This window comes from Ursus americanus, chromosome 7 (genome assembly GCF_024610735.1).
Source record: "Ursus americanus isolate L20-20 chromosome 7, mUrsAme1.1.p, whole genome shotgun sequence".
Classification (NCBI taxonomy): domain Eukaryota; kingdom Metazoa; phylum Chordata; class Mammalia; order Carnivora; family Ursidae; genus Ursus; species Ursus americanus.
Genome location: NC_142133.1, coordinates 72,355,375 through 72,382,135, shown reverse-complemented (window position 1 = coordinate 72,382,135; position 26,761 = coordinate 72,355,375). Strand labels below are relative to the sequence as shown.

General features: G+C 39.3%; 1 protein-coding gene and 1 non-coding gene across 8 annotated transcripts; both read right to left on the bottom strand.

The window, feature by feature from the left end:
• Window positions 1-26,761, bottom strand: LOC123798631 (retinol dehydrogenase 14). Of its 7 annotated transcripts, XM_045807123.2 has the most exons (11): window positions 26,729-26,761; window positions 24,659-24,748; window position 24,401; window positions 24,169-24,299; window positions 23,424-23,561; window positions 21,106-21,573; window positions 20,635-20,802; window positions 19,356-19,485; window positions 16,346-16,468; window positions 15,739-15,923; window positions 7,789-8,121 (listed from the first exon to the last, which is right to left on the bottom strand). In XM_045807123.2, exons 1-11 carry the CDS (start codon window positions 26,759-26,761, stop codon window positions 7,789-7,791), a joined length of 1,800 nt encoding a protein of 599 aa, XP_045663079.1. The 7 variants fall into 7 exon arrangements, with proteins under 7 accessions (XP_087719971.1, XP_045663082.1, XP_045663079.1 ...); XM_045807120.2 differs by lacking the exon at window position 24,401 and having other exon boundaries at window positions 24,118-24,351; XM_045807121.2 differs by lacking the exon at window position 24,401 and having other exon boundaries at window positions 21,106-21,575; window positions 23,420-23,561; window positions 24,169-24,351.
• LOC123798641 (U6 spliceosomal RNA) lies at window positions 19,871-19,973 on the bottom strand. Its single transcript, XR_006781386.1, has one exon. It is a non-coding gene; the product is annotated as a U6 spliceosomal RNA (small nuclear RNA).

Genomic DNA, 26,761 nt, shown 5'->3' with positions numbered 1-26,761 from the left:
TTAAGAACTTGCATCATTAAATTTATTCCAAGTAAGAATTGTGCACATAACAGGCATGTTATTTTCACACAAAACCCGGCACTGCAATAAAAATACTTAACACTTTGGCCATGAAACTCAAAAGATATATGAAAAACTTCTCAAGGTGTTTAAGTCACTGGATTCTTTAATATTTGCAATTCATGCTTGCTCAATTATAATTTCTGAAGTATAATTATATTGCTCATTTTGCTATTATGTTTATTATATATTTAAGACTTTTCTGAAATTTTATGTTCTCCAAAAAATAACTTCTTAGTAACTTCAAAACATCCATATGTATCTCAGCAATACTACTGTAAAACCAAAACTGTTTTCAAGTAGCAAGTACTCAAGCCACACCATTTCTGATTATAGAAATAACTGGCAGCCAGTTTTATAAATAGCTCTCTTTCACTCCTTGTGCCTATTGTAATATGCCAACCATTACTTCACTGATATCCCAGAGTTTTCTTGCAACAGACTCATCCATAGCTTTGGGCAATAGTTCTTCCTCTTTACAATCTCCAAAGTACTTTCCCGACACACCTTCTACCTCAGGTGAAGAGGCTAAATAAACCGAAGTCTGGGCACCTTCTAATGGGGTTTTGAAAAAAGCCCATGACACCAAATTGAAAAGTGGTTTGACCAACAGTGGAATGTGTATGTGCCTGCCAAGATTTGTCCGCACAATGCCAGGGTGTAATACGTTGACAGTCACGTTTGTGCCTTCTAAGCGGCGGGCTAGTTCTCTGGTAAAAAGAATGTTAGCCAGTTTGCTCCGACTATAACAAAAGCTTTTATTATAACTCTCTTCACTGTTCAAGTCTTCAAAGTTGATGTCTCCATATTTATAAAGTTTGGAAGAAACTACCACAATCCTGCTGGGAGCTGAACTTTTGAGGAGTCCAAGGAGAAGATTGGTGAGTAGGAAGTGCCCCAGATGGTTCACTCCAAACTGCATCTCAAACCCATCTTCCGTCTTCATATAAGGGCACTGGAAGATCCCTGCGTTGTTGATTAAGACGTCCAGTCTAGGTTCTTCCTTTAAATGTCAAAAAGAGAATGGGGCAATTATGAACACAGGCCTAAAATGAAATTTTTAAAAGTTTTTGCGAACTACGAAAATTCTATAAAGTGCCTCTGTGGGTTTTCAACAATTGAGGGGTGAAGAGTGGAAAGACTTGTGTGTTTAATGGGGGCCTGGCCTTGTGCTTTTCACATATTCTCTCATCTACCCTCACCAACTCAGTGAGCAAACTAAGCACCCAAGTTAGGTGATTTGTGCGGAATCACAGGGCTCTTGGGTGGCAGACAAAAACTGGAAGATGAAATCTTCTGACACCAATGGCCCTGTTTTTAATTAGTAAGCTAGCTTGCTTTTCTAATTGGGAGTTTCACATCATAGCTAGAGAGTTGATGTGAGCTAGGAAGTGGAAATCCGGCAGAAGGTAGGTCAGCATTGTTTATTCCCAGAGCTGCTATTAACAACACCAGGGGCAAACTAGGATTGCTTCATTCTGTACTTTTCTAAGGGCAAACGGTACCAGGGGGATGGAGCACCTCCAAGTGGTTTCCTTAAAACTGGGACATGCAATAGAAAGGGTCAGGGATGCAAATCAAAACTGGAGAGAACATCACGACTAAATCAAAGAAATGTTAAGAAAAAAATTAAATAGGTAATATAAAAGTATCAGAAACAAAGCAATGAATCATAAATACTAAGTCTCACAGTAAAAGCAAAGGACATTTAGAGAGGAGTTAGGACCAACAAACACCTTTAACCTCTATTATAAATTTAGAATTCAGTTTTTTCCCTATATAAAATCTACCTCTTTCAAACTCTGAAAGGCCCCCAGCTTACGGGATCTAGATAGTCAGGATTTTACACTTTGTACCCTCCTGCATCTCTCCAGAGTAAAATGCTAAAATTTAGACTGTCCTCAAAAGGAAGTCTTTTCATTCCTTAATTCATATAAGTTGGTTTTCCCTAACCCTTTCTTGGCTCCTCTCTGTCTCTTTTGATGGGCAGAGAAAAAGAAATGTACAACATGTTCCAGGTGTAAAGACACAGTGATGACCTACAATTAAATTAATTTGAGGTCAAATTTCAAATTTCACTGGCCCTTTTGCCAAGTGTAAGAAAAAAGAAAAATGTGTTAAATTTCACAACTGTTATCACAGCCTACCTGTCAGAGGATTAACTATTTATCATTCTGTCTGCCTAAGCACCTTTGGCTTTTCCGACAGTCAACTTCAAAAAGAAGGCAAAAGTTCACCCGTGGGGGAAAGAAAGGAGTGTTCTTTTTTCACTAATCCTTTGGAAGAGTTTCCTGTATTAATCATTTCTGAGCCATCATTCTTTGCTGGGCTTGTGTTATTTTAAGACTTTATCATTCACTGTTTTTTAAATTCTAGGAGATAAATGACATAAATACCATGAATACCAACCTGTGGGAAATTTATACGTCCATTAAAAAAAAAAAATCTGGTTATAGTCACTGGACTTCAGAGCCAAAAAGAAACTTAATAAAGTTTATCTCCTTAACTTTTAATTGGTTCTGTCTCAAGTGGCCAAAGTAATAAAATGCCTCAAGTATCAGAAGTGAGAAGCATACCCAGACACATTTACATTTTTAAGGAACAATAGGAAGACCCACTTTTAATGCTTCAACATCTTTTATACACTAGTACTTATTTCTTAACCTGTTTTACCTGACAATGAAATACTAGCCATTAAGACAAACAAACAGAAAACCTCTCTAGATCTGCAATAGTTTCCAAACTGTGCACCAAGATGCCCCAGAGCCTCACAAGGAACTCCACAGGGTGCTATGGATTTTAAATTTTCCAGGGAAACAAAGTGATACTTTGCTCAACATCTCAAAAACTACTAGCTGCAAATGGTCCACACCTTTAACATTAAATTGTGCTAAATTCCTTTCAATGGTGTCCTATCTTTGTAAAGCTGAGGTTTTAGTAAAATGCAAGTACAATGTTAAGTATCAGTTTAGAACAAGAAATGGTGGTGGACATTTCCAATCTGATTCCAAAGACTGAGAAGTTGATGGAGTGAACAACAGGTGTACATTTCCCATTAGTAATTATGGTTATTGAAGAATGAAATATCTTTTTTCTTTCAATTACGTGTATTATTTTCTCAAACAGCTACTAAGTTGTTAGGACATAAATACTTATTAGGTTGTTTGGACCTAATTACTTAATAAACGGATAGATATTTCCTCTGGCCTACTGGCATCATGAAAAAATTAGAAAGTTTGGGAACCTCTGCTGTAGACTCAAGAGGCTCGGTTTCTCATGGGCACCTTTCCCACACCAGCTAATTTTAAATTTCACTCTTCTATATGCCCTTTTGCAAGTCACCTCTGCAGGAAACTCTTAGACCTCAATTTCAACAGAGGACATCCACTTCAGTGGAATATTTATCACCTAAACAAAGATTCCAACACCTCACAGCAGGCAGCAGGACTAGAGAAGTTAAAAACAAGGGCTTTGGAGACAGCCTGGGCAAATTATTTGGCCTACCTATGCCTTTGTTGCCTAATGTTGTAAAATGGGGATAATAATATCTACCAGGGTTACTGAGGATTCGATGACAATAATAGCGAAAGGCACTTTAATTTCATTAAAAGAAAAATTTTTTAAGTATCTGAAATTCTTGGTACAGCTTCTGGCACATAGGAAACCTTCAATAAATAACTAAGTATTATATTTCTGTAACCGTTTAGAGCACATGGCTACTGGGATTCTGAGCTCCAATCTATTTAGAAATCAGGCCAGAGACTGTTTAAGGAGCTGGTGCTAATGAGTCCACTGGTGGCACCCCAGCGGGGGGGGGGGGCGGGGCGGATGCTTCAAGGTCCCTGGCTCTCAGGCTCTCTGAAATATGGCTTGGTGCACTGACTTCAGACCCCCAAAAAAACAATCTGAAGATCTGGCGGATCTCCCCCTGGGCCACCCTCACATAATAAAGGAAATATTCAGATGCTGGTTTATTTTCCTCTTGGGGCCATTGTTTTCTCAGCATCTTTGGAAAACAGAGGCCTTTCCTACCAATTTCCCCAGCCTTGCACTCCCAAGTTCTCTCTTACTCTTTGACTGAGTCTTATGCTCAGTCTTTCCAAGGTCACACCCCCTGGACTCTGGGCGGTACCACCTCCCCCCCCCGGCCCCCCCGCTAAGCCCCGGCCCCGCCTCGCCCGTCCGCCAAGGCCCGCGCCGGTCCCCGATCTCCAGCTGGCTCCCGGAGCCCCACACCTGGAGCATCTCTTGACAGAAGGCGCGCACCGAGCGCAGCGAGGCGAGGTCCAACTCCTTGACGACGAGCTCGCCGGCCTCGCCGGCGTCAGAGCCCGGCTCGGGGCCCCCGGCCTGGCGGAGCTCGCGGCGGAGCTGACCCGCCGCCTCCTCGGCGCGCGCTCGATCGCGGCAGCCCATGATGACCCTCGCCCCCAAGCGCAGCAGCTCGGCCGCCGTGGCGCGGCCCAGGCCGCTGTTCGCCCCCGTGATCAGCACGGTCTTTCCGTGCATGAGGCCCGAGTTTCTGCCTCCGTGCAGCCGCTGGACCCTGGGCCCCACGAACCGCCGGACCGCCAGCCACAGGGCCCCGCCCAGTGCGGCCAAGAGCGCCGCTACGGTAGCCACGGCCATAGCCGCCGGGGCCGATGGCCCACCGGACCCCGCGCGGGACTTCCGGAGTCGCCGCACGCGCGGGGCTGGAGCTGCCACCTGCACGCGAAGAACTCTGGGGCGGGGCCTGTTGCGGCCTGACGGGGCGGCGTAGGGCATGCTGGGACTTGTAGTTTTCCTTCCGAGGGCACGGGATTGGTTAGGGGAGTGCAGCGCCTTGAGTCGCGTGGACTCGGTGGAACCGGCCCCGAGCCTGAGCGTGGAGGGTGAGCACATACCCCAGAGTGGTGGTGGTCGACCCGGTGGGAATGCCTTAGGAATATTTTGAATTTACAAATCCCACATATCAGGGCTTGCTTAGTGTGTTTTCCTTTAAGTATTCCTGGGACTTGTTACTCCTCCATGCAATTTACTTTACTCCACTCAGGAGAATGAGTGGTTCCTACCCTTATGGAGTCTGAGGAAGAGCTCTTTTTTAGTATGATGAGGCGAAGAACTTAGCAACATGAACCAGTCGGAAACAAAATGGACCAGTGGTTCTCAGACGTTACCATAGTATCAGAATCCCCCGCAGAGCTCGTAAAAACAACACAACTCCCCCCCCCCCCCCGAATTGAAGGGCCCAGTACCAGAGTTTAGAACTCAATAGGTTCCAGATGGGACCTGAGACTGCATTTCTAAGAAGCTCCCAGGTGATTTCAGTCTGAGAACTGAAAACCATTGTGGCCTTGCTCTCTAAAGCAAAAGTCATCCTCCAGTGGTCTTATTTGATACTGGTAGAAATACAGTGGGAAAGCCTGGACTTACTCTAGACACAGACTTCTGAGTAGGCCCATTCACAAGTGCTTCCACCTCTTCTCCAGGAGACGATTAAATGTAATAATGGAAGGGGAAGTGCTTTGTACACTATAAGTGATTGAAAAATATCAGGGTTTATTGCCACAGGGACCCATCTTAAAGCTGCAAACTTCATAGCTTTAGACCAAGCTCTTCTCAAGTCCTCATTCATTCATCTACTCACCCATCTGATATGTGTGAGGCCTGATGCCCTGTGAGAGTCACAGAGGAATAGGACACCATTTCTGCCCTCAAGGTGCTTATTGTCTGGTACAGAGATAGAGACATCCCCTGCCACAGCCCCCATTCTAGAATAATCAGGACAAGAGAAGAGACACACAACCTGTATAGTTTGAAATAAACTCCCTAGATTATTTTGATAAACTCTCTTGGGAAGGATGTAACATGCAGTGAACAGTCACATTACAAATAGAAGAGGGTTAGAATGCCAGAAGAAGGTTTCATGTGAGTGTTGGAGATGGAGCTCACAGGTGGGAAGGAGAGCTGTCCCTGGGGGTTCCACAAGGCACCAGAGCAGAAATCACTAGGGATGGGGCTTTATTCCACCCTTTCTGTAATTTGAAGCTGCCTCTCAAACTCACTGATCCCGGAGCATATCTGTTTCCTCTTTCTTTTACAATCTATCCGTATTTTCTCCATCCTTCAAAATTCACCTCAGTTCTCTTGTCTGACCACTTCCAGCCCATGTAGATCTCTGCCTCAACTTCCTGTGTGACCCTCGCTTGGCACAGAGGACAAACGGCCATCTAGTGTTGACTATATCAGTTTGCATCCTTGACTGACTTACTCTACTGGATTGTTCGAGGTTTTAAATTTCCTAAAGGATGGGATTATGTCTGAGTTTCTTTTGTGGTCCTCATACTAGAGAATGTATAGAAAACAGTAGGTACTTAATGAGTGTCTTGACGGATATATTTTGGACTAGCTTACATCAAATTAAGCAGCAGAGCGAAAGCTATATGTCAGCAGCAGTCTTCTTTAACTAGAGGTGGGGTGGAGTATGTATATGGGTGCACTAGAGAAAGAGGTGGGGGTAGAAGGAACAAGAGAGGGCATGAAGAGGGGAGGAGGAGGGAAATCCCCAGATCTGCTATGTAACTGCTGTGTACTTTAAGCCTAGAACTTAATGGAATGACTAATCTATTCAGGATGGGTCCTATGGCCATGGAATTAATAAAAACAGCTTGATGTGGAAGGCTATATAACACAGAGAAAATAGACAGAATATAGCTTTTGAAGTAAGATCTGATTTTGAATTTTAGTTCTACCATTTATTAGCTGCACATTACTGGACAAGCTACTTTTTCTTTGTGAATCTTTCTTCATTGATAAAAATGAGGGTAATAATATTATTCTGTTACAAACACTTGGTTTGTAAGAAAATGAGGTGGCATGAAAATAACCAGCTCACTGTGCCTATTATGCAGTAGATTATCGTTAAAAACCAGTCAGTGTTTCTTGAAAACAAATAAAAATAACAAAAGAATGGTAACAGTGAAAGGCTAGGATACTACACTTCATGTTACATTTTGAAGTGGTAGCCAAGACATTTTTTCCATGTAAACATTGGATCTACCTTCCAGGCCCAGAGCCAGAGACTTCAAATATGAAGCCTTGTGGTCCAGAGGCAATGCCCCCACCAGGTAAGCTTCGAAGAAGCTTTGCCAGGAGCTTCTGTCTGGAGCTCATCTTAGAAGGAAAGTGCCCTATCTGAATAACCTGCTGATTTATTTCTGAATGAGTGATGTCAGAATTGGTATACTCATGTAGGTGGAGTGACCTTTTAATTTTGCATTGATTAAAAAGCTGGTCACAGATGCAACAGAATAAAAAGCTGTAATTTCGAAGAGTGTTTAACCCTACTCTGTCCTTGTTTGAAGACCAATATTCTACAATGATGATGGTTATCAATTCATTTTATCTACTAACATCCAAAAATGAGCAATGCTTTGCAAAACTAACTAGGCTATAGCCCCTTCAGCGTTCAAGCATTCAAGTTCTAAGCTTATCCTAAAGAGTCATCAGTATGAGTTACACACAAGGGTAGGTGCAGTGGTGTTCAACAGCACTGATAGCTCAAAGAGAAGTAGCTTGAAATTAACTTGAGGGTTCAAAATATTTTCAAAAAAATCAAGAGGAAACCTTTCCAAATGAACTAAGTTCTGGTCCAATCTTCTGAAATACCTATCTAATTACCCTAGAGATCCACAAGAAGTGGCTTCTGTAATACCGGACTTACTGCTTTATTTCTCCTCCCCATCCCTAATTGTTCATTTTTTGATTAATGCCATAAGGTACATGAGCTGTGATGGTGCCGAGCTTCTGCGCGCCTTCAATGTGGAACATGTGATCATCAAAGAAAATGTGAGGCCTTATCTTCACCAAAATGGGACCTTTGGGGGCTCCAGCAAGGAAAAGAGCTTCGTCTATCTCTAGACCCCAGCGGCGAAGTGTTTTCAGCACGCGGGCGCCTGAACTGGCTGCACTCCTGGCTGTAACCAGGTAGGTCCTGATAGGGCAAAGTAACCGTTCGTCTTTGGCATAAAACTTCTTTTGCAGTCTGCCTAAATCTTCCAGAAAGCCTTTTAAGGGACCCTGTAAAAGGAACATATGTCACAGCTGTGATCGAGTGAGCTGAAGGAGGTGAATGCTGAAAAAACAGAGGCTTATAAGAGCTTATAAAAGGTTATAGTACTGCATTAGACCTGCGGTATTCTAAGGCCAATGGAACAGTCCTGAAACTCCTTGCATTTATGTGAGCCTATTTCCTTGTATGGAACTATCCTTGCCATTCCCAGAATAAATGTAAGATGATCATATAATTTATTACTTAAACATTGATGTTTTAAGAGTGAAAGTTTCTATAAAAAGTAAAAGGGCAACAGACATAAATTGTCCATGGCAAAATGGAATACTCTGAAGAAAGTTTGGTTAATCACCAAAAGAACTATTTTAGTTTTCTTTTTGTGAATTGCACATTTTAATATTATGAAGTATACTCCTTTATCTAGTTTGCTGCCTTCATGGCTTGACTCTAACCTTGTCTTATATTTACAATTACCTGTGTGTATCTTCACACTTACTTTTATCGTCAACCTTTCTGAACACTTAGTTTTAGCTGTTTCTCTGGAATAGAGCAAGATTTGGATTCTGCTATGTGTTCCAACCTGGAAGTCTTAATTTTTAAACAAAGTTGAGTTTTAGGCCACTTGTATTTATTGGTATTACAAATATATGTGATAATGGTTCTTTCTTATGATTTTTATTGCATTTTCCTTGTTTAAAGATTTTAAAAGATTGTTCATTGGGTGTTTTTTTTTTTTTTTCCTTTGTGCATGTCTGTATGTGTGCTTCGTTTAAGATTTAGGAAGGTTTGTATTATTTCTTTCTATTGGTTACCTGTGTGAGTATAACTTTTTATAGTACTGTTGGTTCTTTTTTTTTTAAAAATCCAGGATCTATTATTTTTTTACAGTGAGAAAAATGAAATTACAGTACTTTTTCACCTCTCTCTTATCCTCGATTTCTTCTGCAACCATCCAATTTTACTTGTTTCCTCTTTCTAAATGTTTAAATTTTCATTATTAAAGATTCTTTTATTTCTGTTTATTAGATTTACATCTTATCCTTTGATCACCTATTATAACTGAAGATATCAACATACTTACTCTTCCTTAGGTCTTTTTCCTCCACATTTTCCAGTTTTCATTAGTTATATAATTTCTACATTGTTAGGACACATAATGTGTGCTTTCTTTTCTACCACCCTATTCTCTACAATTGTTTTAGTTTTAGATCTGTGATTAAATATATTCTGTGCTTATTTGTCCCTTTGTGTTTCTAGTCATCTACATGTTGGCCAAAATGTTATCTTCTAGTTTTCTCAAGAAAATCTTATGGAAATAACAATCCTTGATATTCTCAACTGATCTGTTTTCTTTTTACCTGAATGAAGTTTTAGCTAGATACAGAATCTGTGATTATTTTCTTTCCATTTTCTTAGATTTTTTATATGTTGTGCTCCACTGTCTTTTGCTATTGAGTGCTGCTATGGAAAAGACTGAGGACAGCTTGATTTTTACCCCACTCATATGTGCAGGCTGCCCAAAGAATTGCTACTTCATCTTTGATGTCAAAAAATTTTATTAGGGCACATCTTGATGATGATCATTTTGTTCGATTTATTTTAATACTTTAATGTATGCATTAAAATCTTTGATAATTTAAGATGTTTTCTGGTTTATATTTTTATATACATTTGCATCTTTGTATTTACCACACATAACCCTCTCCTTCTCCACTCAGAACATAATGTCAGTATTTTTCTTCAGGGATTTCAGTTATATGTATGTTGGATTTTCTTTACCTCTGATCTATTTTCTGTCATTTTCTCTCTAAGATCTTATTTTTCAATTCTACTAATTTCCAGAGTTCTACCATTTAACTTTTTACTATCTGTCCCCTGATTCTTACATTTCTACTTTATGACCCTGACTTGCTTTATTAAGTTTTTAAAAGTTCAAGTTTAGGCACAATTTTTACCTATACTTTGGCTATTATTTCTAGTGAAAGATCCGTGTCTCTTATTAGATTTTACCCTTCTTTGTCTTTTTCTCAGTATCTTTGCTTATATTCTGTGCTGGTTCTGTTTTTGTTACTCATCACTGAAACAGATTGGTTTTCCTTGGAACAATTAGAGGTTTTATGGCAAAGGTCAAGGTTAATATTCTAAGGCTGATTTGATTTCATAATTCAAAAGATCCCTTCTTCTCTGCTGTCCTGGAAACAAACTGTTTTTTAATAAACATGGCTTATTTAGATAATCATTTGTCTGTTTAGGTCTGTACATTATTTAGATCACGGTTTCTCTGAGGCAGCGTATATTGGGGAAAAAAAACAAGTAAAATTCACTTTCTAATGGTGAAAGATCTCTATATCTATCTATATATGTGTGAAAAAACCATTAACTTTTTTTTTTTTTTGGCAACAATAGCAAAGTGGGGATAGTGACTGTTGGCAGGAGTCACCCAACTCATGACTAGTTTGGCTTTGAAACACAGAGGAATACAGTTCTCCTTACTGCTTTTGAGTAGTTTCCAGAGGGAATAAATAGGGACCAGTCCGTTTATGTCACCATATTCAAAACAGGTATCCACATCATCCTTCCGTATTCCTATTTTTGGGTTTGTTTTATAATTTAGACATTTGTACAGTAGTACAGGTATATAATTTGTCAATAAAAATATAGAAATTTGAGGTAAAGTTACTAAAAAAATACTTTCCTGAGAAGCTGTATGACTTAAAACATTAAGAATCTGCCTAGGATGTAGAAAGTTGGAAAGACAGATGATATTCCTATCTTAACAACAAGAAAAACCCAGATAATCTAAAAAAAAAATGATAACATTTATTGAACCCATTAGAGAGCTGAGGTAACAGGACAACAGACTAACATGAAATGTAAAGAAAAAAAGTCTAAGGGAAAAATCTAAGGTTCTCTTTAACAACATAGGGAATTCAAGAACTGGCACATCTTTGGCAAAGCAATGGAGGACAACATACCAGACACCATATATAAGCAAGTATGAAAAATTGAGATAATTAAAAAAAAACAATATTGCTAAAGGACAAATGTGGACTAATGAGAGAACAAAGAAGCCCTGAAAGTCACAGACCCAGGAAATGCTCTCTTACATGCTTTTTTTCATGGACTTTACTAGTTGCTTATGAGAAAGACTGTAGGCAGGATGGGTAATGAGAGAAAGCAGTCCTTGGTAGTGCAGGTTTGGAGGACAAGGGCAGTTACCACTTTGAGAAAAGCCTAAAACTCCACCTTGCTTCATGTTTCCTAAGTAACAAAAGTCTCACACTGCCGGAAGAAGGGCTTCAAACACTGTTACCCCTAGGGCACAGGTAAAGATCCACCGCTATGGGGGAAAGGGAAAGAAAAACCCCTCCACCACAGGAAGTGGGATTGGAGACTGTTATGGAAGTCAGAAAATAATGAATGGGTATTTTCAAAGTGCTGAAAGAAAAATATGGTAAATGCAGAAAACTATATCCAGTCAAAATATTTTCAAAAATGGAGAATAAGGAGTTTTTCAAGCAAAGAAAAGCAGAGCTTTTGGTAATAGCATATCAGTTGTACATGCAGTGTTAAAAAATGGCTTTCTGGCAAACTGATTATGATACCAGGGAGAAAGCTGGATTTACACAAAGAAATCAAGATTCCTGGAAATGGTTAAAATGAAGATGAATACAAAAGACATATTTTTTATCTTAGCCATATTCATTCTATATATAATTGATTAATCAAATAAAAAATAATAACAAAGTATTATGAGTTGATAGCATAGGTGAAAATAAAATGTGTGACAATAGTACAAAACGTGAGAGGAAGGGATTGAGAATATACTGTTGTAAGATTCTTACACTATACATGATGTGTCATTATATTGTTTGAGAGTAGACTGTGATTACTTAAAGTTGTATGTTGTCAATCCTAGCATAATCACAGAAAAATTTAAAATGAGTCATAAGTCAATAGTGGAGATAAAATGGAATCCTGGAAACATATAATACATACAATAAATACAAAAGCAAAAAGAAAGAGAAGGAAAGACAAACAACAGATGGAACATATAGAAAAAAGTAGAAGGATGATAGATTTCAATCCAACCAGAGTAATGATCACATTAAATGTAAATGGTCTAAAAATAGCAATGAAACACAGGATTGTCAGATTGTACCAAAAAACATGATATCTATCTATCTATCTATCTATCTATCTATCTATCTATCTCAATCTACATAATCTGCAAGAAAGCCAATTTAAATATAGAAACAATCTAAATGTAAAAACATAATAGGTTAAAAGTAAAAACTATAGAAAAGTTATACAATACAAACACGTGTCCACAAAACAAACAAAAAGCAAAAAGCTGGAGTGGTTATATGACTATCAGAGAGACATTACATAATGAAAAGGGATTATTTCACCAAGAAGATATAACAATCCTAAATTTTCGGGCAGTAAGCAAAAGAGATTAAAAATACATGAAGCAAGATGCATATAACTGAAAGGAGAAATAGATTAATCCTCAAAATATACTTGAAGACTTCAACACTGCCTCCTCAGTAGTGGACAGAAATAGATAGAAAATCATTGACAATGTGGAAAACCTGGGCAGTATTACCTGACTAGTACACTGTCAACTTAAGCTAATGGACATTTTTGACTACTCAACAACACAGAATCAACATTCTTCTCAAGTACGCATGAAACATTCACCATGATAGGCCATATTCTGGGAATAAAACACTCCTCAACAAATTTAAAGAACTGAAATCATACAAAATATATTCTCTCTGTATACTTAGGAGTCAAAGAGTGAATGATCTGCCCTGAAGATCAGGGACAAGGCAAGGATGTGCCCTCTTATCACTCTTGTTGAATACTGTACTGGATGTACTAGCAAAGGTAATAAGGCAAGAAAGATAATTAAAAGACATACAGAATGGAAACACAGAAATAAAAGTGTTTTTATTCATAGCATTGTCTTTGGAGAAAATTTCAAATAATCTACAAAAATTTTACCATACTAACTAGTGAATTTAACAAAGTTGTAATATACAAAGTCAATATGCAAAAACCAGCCGTATTTCTGTATATTTGCAACAAACAGATTGGAAATAAAAATTTTAAAATATCATTCAAAATAGTACCAAAAAATTATAAAATACTTAGGTAGAAATCTAACAAAGTATGTGTGATATCTGTAGACAAAAACATTCGAAACACTGATGAAAAAAATCAAAGATGACCTGAATAAATGGAGAATATATCATGTCCATGGACTGAAAGACTTGATATTAAGAAGTCCCCCTCCCCAAGATTAAGCTAAAAATTCAACACAATCATAATCAAAATTCCAGCAGGATTTTTTTTTTTTCGAGGAATGCATAGCTAGTTGTTAAATCTGTATAAAAATGCAAAAGAATCAGAATATCCCAAAGAATTTTGAAAAATAACAAATTTGAAGAACTCACACTACCCTGATCTCAAGACTTATTATAGAACTGCACTAATCAAGACAGTGTGATATTGGTAAAAGCATATTAAAGGAATAGAAAGCCAGTCTTTTCCACAAATAACACTGGAACAATTAGGATATCCGTAAGCAGTAAAAGTGAACTTGACCAATACTCTGCAAAAATACAAAAATTAATTCAAAATAGGTCATAATCCTTAAAAAAACCCTGATATTATAAAATTTTGTACAAAAACATAGGAAATTTATGTGACTTTGACAGTTTTTAGATATGACATTAAAAACACAATTCATAAAAGAACTGATAAATTGAACTTCATCAAAATTATGTTTCTGTTCATCAAAAGACACTGAAGATATAAAAAGAATAAAAAGACATGCTCATCTTGAGCCTGAGAGAAAATATTTGCAAAACACATCTGATAAAGGACTTCTATCCAGAATATGTTAAGAACTCTCAAACTTCAATAATAAACAAACCCAATACAAATGAGCAAGAAATTTGAACAGATATATTTGCCAAGGAGTACAAATGATGGCAGATAAATAACTGATAACATGTTCAATATCATTTGTCATTAGAGAAATGCACATTTGAACCACAATATTACCATTATATAACCACTAGAACAACTTAAAAGAAGCAAACAAAAAACAACTTACCAGTACAAAATACAGAGCAACAAAATCTCACATATAGTGCTATTGGGAATGCAAAGCAGTCTGGTCACTTTGGAAAATACTTTGTAAGTATCTAATAAAATTAAATATATGACATAGTGGGACATATACCATATGACCTAGTGATCCTACTCCTAAGTATTTATAAAGAGAAATCAGATCTTAAGTTTACACAGAACCCTGTATGCAAATGCTTAAAGCGGCTTTACTTATAAATGCTGAAAATTGGAAACAACCTAAATATCCTCCAACAGGTAAATGGATAAAGAAAATGTGGTACATCCATAGAAGAGACTAGTACTCAACAATAAAAAGGAACAGACACCACTATTACATGGAATGACATGGATGTATTTCAAATGCTAAATAAAAGAAGTCAAATTCAAAAGACTGTATCCTGTGTGGTTCCATTTATGTGACATCCGAAAAAGGCAAAACTATAGGGACAGAAATCAGATTAGTAGTGGATAGATCCTAGAGATAGCAGGGTAGGATGGCTACAAAGAGGCATGGGGGAATTTTGTGAGGATAATGAGTATTTTGAGTTTGGTCATGGTTTCATAACTGTATACATTTGTCAAAACTCAGAAGCTTCCACTAAAAATAATTAATTTTACTATATATAAATTATACCTCAACAGTTCTGATTAAAACACACACACACAAACAGCTTAAATATCATTTGCTGTAACATGAGGTGAGTTAGTGAAACTTTTCAGCTTTCAGTTAGTCTATTTATACTCTTATGAGTGTAATAAAAATAACAACATTTAAGTTTATCTTAAGTTCAAGAGGAGCTGAGAAAAAAAGACCAATTCTTCCATAAAGTTCTTAGATTAAAACTAAATAATCAGTTCAGATTCAGTTTGGAGAATATTTTGGTGTTTCAGATTTCCTTTGGTTCAGAAGTTGTAAGTTTTGTTTATTTCACACTGTGACTTTAACACTTCAGTTCATGGATTGATTCCAAAAACCCTAAATATTCAGTTTCATTTTGATTAGGTGTTCATAGCTTGCACTTGTTTGAGGCTCATTATTTTGATTCAATTTGAGCTCTCATTTGTGCAGATTTTCTCAATTAAGTAATGCCGTTAGTGAGTTTGCAGAGAGGTCCACAAATGTTTACTGAAAAATTGGAAATCACTCTACTACTCTGAGTACTTATTATATAGAAATAGCTTACTGGTAAGCCATATTGCCTCTGTTACTTGTAATTTGGAGGTGAACTCATTATCATGAGAAGAGCATAGAAACACTTCCAAAAAGGATAGATAAAAGGATGTTAAAACAAAACAAAACAGAACAAACAAACAAAAAACCTAAGCGGGCAGCAGATGTTTCAAAAGGAGGAGTTCATAAAAGGGGGAAGAGTATAAAGGATAAGAAATGAAGAGTTACCTGCTTAAAATAATTTAAAATATGTATATCTATATGTTGGAAAATAAGTAGATAAAAATTAATTAGAACTCACTGAACCTACCTGAGCAAGAGGCTTATTCTCAAATAGTGTTTCATGCTGAAAGAATTTGTCCAGCCCATGCTCCTTGGCAATATGTTCAGATTCGTCAGAGAAGAGGACAGCATCCCCATCAAAGGCCACGCGGAGCTGTGTGTCACAGTAAGCCATGTCTTTGGCGCCATCAAACATTGTTGCAGATGCGATCCCTGGCAGACCATGGAGATATATTAATACTCTTCTCAGGAGCATCAGTTTCCTCTACCATTTTAATGATTAAAAAAAGGAAAAAAAGGTCCTCCCAGACCTTGCAAGATTTTTTTTTTCTAGCTAACTTCATGACTCAATTGCTCTTTGTAACCACATATCTCAAAACAGTTGTTTACACAACTGCCTCCATTTCTGTAATGGATGGGAAAGTGTAAAATGGGTTGTAGGCCAGTCACTGAGAATGTCCACCTCCACGAAGGTCAGAGCTCTAAAAGACAGATTTAGGGGCTGCTACTTGTGGAAACAACTTAGCAGAAAATTTAACAAGGACATAAGCCACATAATCGTATACGAAGTCCAATGAAAGTCAACATTAGTGCAAACCTCTTTATTAACTTGAAGGATAAAACCAAATGAATACCTTCTTGTATTGCTTCTTGTACTTTTTCGGAATCTGCAGAAAGATACAAGTTGGTAAGATATGCCTTCAAATAGCCAATAGGGCTTTTTCCACCAGTCAGACAGAAGCGGTCAATTAGTAAGCCTATTATTGGGCAAGAAAGACTTTGTTATGTCAGAGACTAAAGACAATATACTTACTGTAGATGTAAATCAAAGTTATCTTAAGAATAATTGAGTGCCTATTGAGGTTTTAGAATTACCTTTGTAGCACTAATATTGGAAAATCGTTATGTTATATATAAAAAAAGCTATTGTATATAATAGTGGATGTGTTTGGTGCATGATAATTTATTAAGTATGTCCATATAGACCTTGCCAATTTGCTCTCACAATTGTGTGATAAGCATTATTATCATCGTTGCAGAAAAGGAAACTGAGACATAAAGACTTGTCTAATCCCACTGATTCACATTGACTCTTGTCTAGACTAGACAGAGTACTTTTTCTTCAAACATAGGCTCTTCACTTGTTGAAAGAGATAGTTAATGTGTGGCTCTATTTTAAGTACCATTTCTGTATTTCTTCAGGAACAATGTAATAGTAATGACAAGCAGTGCTAGGATGTAAACTGTTTTCCAAAAACAGGTGTGAAATTGTCCCTTTCTTGACTTGAATTTTTATTTATTTGTTTATTTGTTTGTTTTTAAAGATTTATTTATTTGAAAGAGAGAGAAAGCAACCATTAATGGGGGCTGTAGGGGCAGAGGGGAAGGGAGAGAGAATTCTCAGGCAGACTCCCTGCTTGAGTCAGGGCTTGATCCCAGAACCCTGAGATCATGACCTGAGCCCAAACCAAGAGCCGGGCGCCTGACTGACCAAGCCAACCAGCTGTCCCTTGACTTGAAATTTTAAATGTAATTATTTAGGAGACTAAATATTAAAATACCATTAAATGTCTTCCAAATCTACAATTAAAAACAAGTGCTAGATATTGGTGAAACGTTTGTAAAATAGGCACCCATTTCCACTTTAGATGAAAGTATAAATTGGTACAAGCTATCTAGAAAGTAATTTGACAACATGTATCAAGAAATCTAATTGGTTTATACCTTTTGAAATTTTTTTAGTTCATTCTAAGGGAATAATCTGAAACTCTGATAAAGATTTATGTGAAAAGGGCTCAGTTCAGGATTTTTTATAAAAGCAGAACACTGTTTAACGATTTGAGAACAGTTAAATAAAGTATAACATTATGCATATAAGATAGTGTATTGCCCATTCGAAGTGTTTTTAGATACATAATAAATTGGGTAGCTGCACACGATATAAAGCAGAATTTTGAGGCTTATCAGTTGTTTTTCATCTGTATGGACCCACAGAGTAGATAGGGTTCCTCAACAATTGAGGTGGAAGTGTTTGTTATGATATTAGGGAAATACTCTTAGTTTTTCACTTAAGCCAAAATTGGACATTTTTCACTTAAGCCAAAATTGGGCATAAATGGCACAAAAGTGTATTCTACAAATCCTTAAATAACATTAATGTAATGATCAGAAATTACTTGGTGGCACTGGGGACTTCAGAAACAAAACATCATTGTCCTTAAGGAGATGACAGTTCACTGAGCAGCCAGGCATGTAAAACAGAGAATGATAATTTAACAGGCCATAGCAGCAGAAGATACAAATTGCCTTCAACACCCAGAGAAGGGAAGTAACTAACTAACTCTTCCAGGTGAAAGGCTGTTAGTTCATGAATAAGGCTGCATGAGAAGAAGGAGCTCAGTCAACTCATTAGCAGTATTGATGGGTAGATAACTCTGCTTCCTTAACGCTACTAGCCTTGTTGGGCTCAGTTTGGTGAGGGATAGATAGGCCTAAGTCACCTACTAAATTGTGCAAGATCGTATGTTGTAAAAAATAATCACTACTGTATACTGAGTGATTATGCTACTCACGTATGCTAAACCTTTTATCTGTGTTCTCTTTCCATGTCATAACACTATGAAAGCTGCTTTTTTTGAAAGGCAAACATTTTTTAAACTATGTCTCAGACATCAGCCTTTTTTTAATTTTAAAAGATTTTATTTATTTATTTGACAGAGAGAGTGAGAGAGCACAAGCACAGGGTGTGGCAGAGGGAGAGGGAGAAGCAGGCTCCCCGCTGAGCAGGGAGCCTGATGCAGGACTCAGCCAGGACCCTGGGATCGTGACCTGAGCCAAAGGCAGGTGCCTAACTGACTGAGCCACCAGGCACGCCTCAGATATCAGCCTTATAATTAGGATAATGTAAAACTCATAAGTTGTAATACGTCTTGATTATTTATAATTACGTCCACTTTAAACCTTGAATTTAAATATGCCAAAGTTCAACCTTACTTTGACTCGACATAACCATAAGCCTGGATAGGTCACTTAGAAAATAGTCAAAAGGTCCCTAAATAACAAGTCAGGTAATTCCATAGCAGGAAACTGGGGATTTTCTCTTAAAGAATCCAACACACTGATGGAAATGCTATGAGGAGACTAGAGTTAGTCAAAATTTCCATGTAAAGGAACAAAGACAATTTTGCTGACATGGGTATGGATTTGATGTGTGGGGAGAACAGTCAGGGAGAATCAGATTGTAAGAGTGGAAAGGAAAGGTGAAAACCCATAAACCTTAAACCCAGATCTGTGGTGAGCAAGAAGTTTGATCATACAGAGAAAGCCTCTGGGTTGATGGCTCCTTGAAGTCAAGTTCAGAAGTGAAAAACATAAAACAGAGAAATATATTGCAGGAGCTGGGATTAAGACTTTGAAATTCGCACTTGACAAGTTAAGTCCAGAGCTCTGGGCCCAACTCTGTGCTAAAGTTAAAAATGAACATGGCCTCTCTTTCTCTGACATAGGCAAATAAACATTCCTCACGCAGAAGGGGGTGTCAGTATCAAAGACACTGCATTAGTTAGGCTACAGTTAGCAAAATAACATGGCTTCTCTCTCTCAGAGCAGCAAGCTGTTCTTCCACATGGTATTTATTTTACTTACCGTAGTGATTGACGCTGTTTATAAGCCGCACTCCCACTTGGGCATGGTTATTAGTCATCAGTACAATATCAAATAAGTCCTGTTCATTAGGATACAGCTCACGGAGTCTAGCATTGACATGCTGCAGTGCCTGCAGGTTACAAACATGAGTGCATGTAAAGAGGGCCAGGCAAGGTGGCCATTGGAGTCTGGAGTCTGGAGAGAAAGGATATCATTGGTGTCAAATTCAAACTCTGAAGACTCTTCACTAAGAGATTATGGCTCCTTTAAGGCAGGGTTATGCCATTCATTTCTCTATTTTCAGCCTCTTATATACAGGACCTCAGTTAGTGTTTGCTGAATAACGTTTGTTGAAAATTGTTACAATATTTGGTTTCCTAGAATTCTCTCTTTGGGGTAGGTAGAGAGAAGGATCAGGCTAACCCTTTCAGGCCCTGTCAATTTTTTTTTTTTAATTCCTGAAATCTGCTTTTCTTTTCTTGATCATCTGGTGATTATTACTTATTATGAAAATATAGACTATAGAATGCTTCATAAGTTAGCATGTTATCCTTGCATAGGAGCCATGCTAATGGTTTCTGTATTGTTCCAATTTTAGGATATGTGCTACCAACTTACTTTGTCTATTTTTTAAACATGAGTCTTTAGGTTAGTGGTTTCCTCCCATGCTTCTACCATGCTCCATAAGTACTTTCTACTCACAACTTGTAGTTGTCATTTTTTCTGGCTGGTTATGATGTTATTGTGTAACATTTGTATAAGTTATATAGGGGATCAGTGTTACAAGTGCTATACATTTCAGTGTAAGTTCAGAGAACCTTACTTATTCTATTAAAATCATGCCCCCCCTCCCCCCGCCAAGAGCCAACCAAGATCATCTTGATTTTCTTAGTATGTTATGTTTGAGGCAAAAGCAGCTAAAGTGAATTTCATCTCATTTTAATGAGGCTTTTGTTTCTACTGCTGGGATTGTAAACTCATTATTGCTTCTGGTTACCACTCCTAGGAAGGGAACAAAGGTTTTTTCTTACAGGTGTCTTGATTAGAACTCCACTGAGGGCCTTCTCAACATCCCAAATCTAGAACTGGAGGCCCTTCCTCACCAGTCTAGGAGCCTTTTTGGAAGTGTAAGCTGACCTGGGGTCAACTCGAAAAGGGCAAGAATTACAACGGGGGACCAGGAATTATAAGGGAAACTGGTTGAGATCCCAGGGGCCTGCCTGGGTCCTTCCCTCTCCATCCAGGGTCCTGACCTTCCAAACACAGTTTTGCAGGGTACCTTAACAAAGCGGAATGCGGGCCCTGGGGTCAGGATGACATTTTCGTTGTTGAGCTGATATTCCATGTACTTTTCTAGACCCTCTTCCTCATAGATTTTCCTGCCGTCCACCATGTTGAAAAGCGCCCGGGATGACACAGCGATGGTGATGGCATTCTTGGGTTTGGGCTGCAGAGAGGGGCGCCAATGGCAGGAAAGTCAGTCACACAGAGGGAAGGACTCTGGAAAGGGGCTCATGCCAGGGCAAGGAGGGAAGAAAACAGCTAGGCCTCGCTTTGGGGCGCTGGGATGCTGGAGACAGCCAAGGGCTGGGATTCCCTCCCAACTCCTGAGGTTGCAGGGGTAGGGGAGAAGCAGGGGTCTGGGCAGGACTTCCCTACACACTGTAGAGAGGGGAGGCTGGGGGACACTCAGGTTTGGAGGGTTGCCAGGAGGGGAGTCTCCAGTACCAGATGGGTGGGCCCTGCTCACCGGTCGGGGGCGGGAGCAGCTCGGGATCTTCTCATAGAGAGTTTTCACTGAGGCCCAGTAGGCTTCGTCCTCGTCCTCCTCTTCCTCCCGTTGATGATGCTGCCTGGGCAGTTCCGACAGACAGTCCCGGTCTAGCTGGGAGGAGTAGGTGGATCTGCGCTGGGCGTATGACTTCCATTCGGTGGGGGGCGTGCGCGGATAATCCCGCAGCTGCGTGGAGTCCCGGGAGTCCCTGATGTCCCGCACGATGCCGTGAGCCCAGGCTTCGGGATTCTCATGCATCTTGGTGCTGCGCCGGGAAGAGCTATGGGGCTCCGGCGGGGTGGGAGGACGCGAGTCGAGAGGCATGGGTGGAGTGGGAGGCATAGGCGGCGTGGGCGGCGAGGGCTCCTCTGGCAGCTGCTTCAGGGAATCTTGCTGGCTGGGGGAGGTGGATGAAGTCCGGGAGGTCGTGGAGCTACTGGGGAGCTGGAGCAAGAAAGCGGAAGTCTGAGTTAGATGCTCACCTGTCCCCATCTCTGCTTGGCAGGAGTCAAGAAGCCTTCCCCTTCCCTCTGTTCCATTCTTAGCCCTTAGTTGGATCCTGGTTCATCCTAGCTCCTTTCAGCAGGGCTTGAAGGGGCTCGGATGTTTCAGGGCCCCAGTTATTGGATATTTCTGTTACATGAACACAGAGATAGACTGCTTTTATTTTCCCCTACCTTCCCCCATCAGCACTTCGCACTTTTTTTTCCCCCTGGAGTTGACAGATCTTCTTCCTTGCCCGTAGCCAACCCAGCTGGCCTGTAGTTTGCAAAGTTCTGTTGCTTGCTTCCCTTATGCTTGCTCAGTCAGAGACCTCCAGGTAGGATGGAGGGCTTGAGTAAAGGTCATTGCTAACCACTGCCTTTATCTGTGACCTCCAGTTAACTCTATGAGCAACTAGACCAGACGCTCCCACCAGCAGACTCTACAAAGTACCTGGAGGTATCTCTTTCTACATTTGCCCTGTGATTAGTTCAGTGATTGCTGGGAAGGTTGGTAGACTGGAGAACCAAGTATCTTCCCATTGCCTTCAGAACTCTGTCAGTGGAGCTTATTTGGAGAGAGAATCTTCCTTTATAAAAAGGAAGGATTCTAGAGAAAAATGCCTTTAGTAAGGTGTGCAATAAATTATTAGGCATCTATGTATTATTTCAGATTTTGTGATTGTTTCACATGTTTCAAAAGGCATATTCTTGGTTAGACTATTGAGCCACTTTTCACAGAGATACATGTTCTCCCAGTGGTGAGGTCTATCACTCTCTGTGCATCCAAAAACTTAATTTCAAAACTAGCATTTTCTTCTCATGGGGCCAGGCCTAATTAAGGGACCAAAGCACCACACAATCTAACACTTTTCAACAATTTATCTACTTTGTTGATTTTTCCACCCCTTCTTCTTTTTTTTAGCTTAAACCCAATTAATTAGCATATAGTGTATTATTAGTTTCATAGGTAGAGTTCAGTGATTCATCAGTCTGCTCATTACATCACATGCCCTCCTTAATGTCCATCATCCAGTTACTCCATCCCCCCACCCTCTTCCCCTTCAGCAACCCTCAGTTTGTTTCCTATGATTAAGAGTCTCTTATGGTTTGTCTCCCTCTTGGATTTCATCTTGTTTTATTTTTCCCTCCCTTCCCCTATGATCCTCTGTTTTGTTTCTTTAATTCCACATATGAGTGAGATCATATGATAATTGTTTCTCTCTGATTGACTTAGTTCACTTAGCATAGTACCCTCTAGTTCCATCCACGTTGTTGCAAATGGCAAGTTTCTTTTTTATTTTTTTGATGGCTGAGTAGTGTTCCATTATATATATGTATACCACATCTTCTTTATCCATTCATCTGTCAATGGACATCTGGGCTCTTTCCATAGTTTGGCTGTTATGGACATTGCTGCTATAAACATTGATCCATTCCGTCTTCTAAGGCTTGATTACTCATTAAATAATTGTTGAATGAATGAAGAAAGGAAGGAGAAGTCAAAGGGCTTAATCATTAAATAAGTGTACAGCTTATAGACTTAGTGACCCTGGGTCTTAATCTACCTCTATTAGTGTTATTAATATGAGATCTTAGGCAAGTTACTCTGTGTTTCAATTTTCTCAACTGTGGAATGAGGCTTATGGATTTGTTTTTTTTGTTTGTTGTAATGATGACTGAATTAACTAAAACATGTGAAGTATATAGAACAGGGCCTGGGACATAGAAAGCATCAATAAATGTTAACTATTATTATCGTTATCATCATTATTATATCATGTTCTCCTTCATTTCATCTCCCATCTCTACCTTAAGACTGGTGCTCTTGCTTCGGGGTTCGTCTATTGATGGACCTCTGGTGGATGGGCTTCGTGAAGTTCGGGACCACTGATTTCGCACAAGGTACCCTCGAGAATCAGTCTTTGGCAGTGATAGTTCCTGCGATCCCTTTGGAGGAAAGAAGAGACCCAGGGGTGTAATACCCCACCACCCACTCCTGCCATGCACATGCCTACAGAACAACCATTTCAAGCTAAACATAGTAGAACCCGATGAGAAGGTCCCTGTCCTATATGACCTTAATTCAACATTGACCCTTAGGTACTATTCTAGCTCTGGCCCAATCCTAAATTCTGTGATGAGCAAAAAGTGGAGATCCACCTGGAGGAGAATCCAAAACTAAGAAACAAATCTGGTCTCGTATTTTTTCACCTGTGACTCTTCTTATATGGAACATGGTAGAGTTGACCATTTTTCTGATCTTTTGCCCACTTCTTCCCTTAAGGTTAAGCCTGTTAGCTGAAGCTAAGAAGACACATTTACCATTTTTGAGCACATTACAAAGACATGGGCGGCTAGCATCTAAGTGAGGCTGCATCAGGGCTCCCAAGCAGCGGCCTAAGGGGGAGTAGAGCACTCTAGCATTTCCTTTGGGAGGAATCAGACTGGAAGACACTATGGAGAGGCAAGTGGAAGTTTCTATTCCCCGTATCCTTCCCCTCACCCAGATTGCCTGTGGTTCCCCTCCAAAATCAGTAGTTTGATCTCTGCTCACCCTGATCATGGTGATCTGCCGGCCCTGCTCCCACAACAGGCACATGTGAATATAAATACGTATTGTGCGGCAGGGGCCAAGAGGTACTGTTCCCTCAGCTGCACAAAGGCAGCGTCTACACGACGAGTGACCTCGCATGGGGCAACATCTCAGCAAGTGATTCGGATTGACTGCACGCCTCATCTGAAAGATTGTGCAGAAAATGGTCAATGCGATGGCCAGACTCCCCTACCCTCCCTGATCTGCGCAAAGATCAGTCTCCTCCCATAGGCTGAGCAGAGAAGATGGCGGTGGGGTTGTCTACTGGTGGGGAAGGCAGGGACCAACTTCTCCTAGTTTGTCCTTAACCTCTTCATGAGGACATTAGGTATCCCTTAATAGAAATCTTGGCAGCTCAGTCTTCTCTCCCAGAACTTTCCTGTTCCCTTAAATTTCCGTTATGCTTTCTGCTCCTTAGTTCTCTCTCCAACTCTAAAAGAGGTCAGCTCACCTGAGTGCTCAGACGAACTCCTGATTTCTCAGAATCCTTTCTTTTGTCTGTGTCTAGGCTGTCTTTTGAGTTCCTCGATCCAGTCTCATTCTTAATATGGAAACAAAGAATGTTTATTAATTAATCTCAGGAGCATTAGAAACCTTGAGTTTGGGAATAAAAGGATGAATAAAAATTAGAATTTGTCTCATTGCCAGTATAAAATATATATAGATATATATAAATTTTAGACATTTTTCCCTCTGTTCTAACAGACGTTAATAAAAATAACACATATCAGAGAACTATGTAAACAATCTTTAATATAGAAATTTGTTGGTTTATAGATTTGAGGCATGAGGCATTTATCATTTAAACAAATGATATCAGGCAAAAGGCTATGGGAGAATTTTCCAGAGCTCAGCAGGACTTTGATTTAAATGTGGCATGCTCACACAGAATAACTTATTTTCTCTACTACTCTGAAGGTTGCTACTTAAGGAACTTTTCCTTTGGCTGTGTAGAATTGAAACTTCTTTTGTTTGTTTCCTTAATAAACCCTAACTCTAATCTTCTGTGGATCTAAACCTCACCCATAATAGCCTGTTTTTTAAAATCAAGGTTCTTAATCCTGTGCAGATCTATTGACAGTCCTGCCTTCTGTACATATTTTCAAGCTAGAGTAAAAAGAGGTTTCTTGTGAACAAACTAATAGGGAAGACTGTAGGAGAGCACAGGGAGATGATTTGTGTCATGGACACTATTCAAATATGTTCATTTTCAATTGCAGGAAATACCATCGTATTGGAGCATTATTTGTATTGTTTCATGCTAATTCGGTAGCTGTATTGCGATCGAGATTAGTGTTATTTCTGTGTTTAAGAGCTCATCTTCTAGCTTAGACCAATGTGCTCGGGAGCAGTCTGCATAATACTCTTTTTTTTTTAAATGTTTTTTTATTATATTATGTTAGTCACCATACAGTACATCCCTGGTTTCTGATGCAAGGTTCGATGATTCATTAGTTGCATATAACACCCAGTGCACCATGCAATACGTGCCCTCCTTACTACCCATCACCAGTCTGTCCCATTCCCCCACCCCCCTCCCCTGTGAAGCCCTCAGTTTGATGCATAATACTCTTTTTGCATCAGTGTTAGTTGGATGATTGAGTCTGTGACTGCAGAGAATGGCAGAGCTGTGTGGTCCTGGAACTGATCCTAAAATCCTTCCAGCCACTCCCCACATCGTCACCAGCCACTCCCCACATCCTGTCACTTATAACTGCAAAAGATATTTAAAACTCAATCCCTTTTCTCCATCCCTATTATCATCGCCTTGTTCCAGATCTCAGATCATTATGGGCCTGAATTCTTAGAATTATAGACTTTTGATTAGATTTCATAACCCCAACTCCTCCCAACTTCTAGATCCATTGACCCTATCTATTTAAAGCGATATTTATAAAGGATTAATCTAATTATGCTTCATTTCTGTGTACACTCTTCATTCACTTGGTTTTACAGACCAGGAGCCTCATGGTGTATCCTGTCTACCTCCAACTTGCCCTCCACGGTACACTTTTATCTCTATGTTTGCTTGTGCTAAATCACTTGTATTTGCCTATGTATCACCCTATCTCCTTGTAACCTCCTCTTCTCCTTATGTTCTTCAAAACCCAGCTCAGCATGACCTGGGAAAAGTTCCCAGAGTTAAACATTCCTTCGTGTTGCCTGTGTCTTTTGTACATACTTTTACTGAGCACCGAATTGTACTTTGTTTATGTATTCTCTTTCCTACTAGGCTGTGCATTCTTCAAAGATAGCAACAGTGTTTTCACCTTTTGCCACTAACATATGAGCATATGCTTAATAATGCTGAATTATTAGATTGACTGATTCTGAATGCTTTAATCTCATTTTTCTCCATTCTTCATATTCTTTATTTTCCTTCCCTGTACTCCACAAGTAGTCGTTATCTGAAGTGATTTAATTGTTGCAGAACATTCCCAGAGGTAATGATATCTACATTTGTTGATGTCTACATTTCCTTAGCTCTTTGGCGAGATGCTAGTACATTCAATTCACTCACCTTCTTTTTCTGTTTCAGAGATGTTTGACTCAT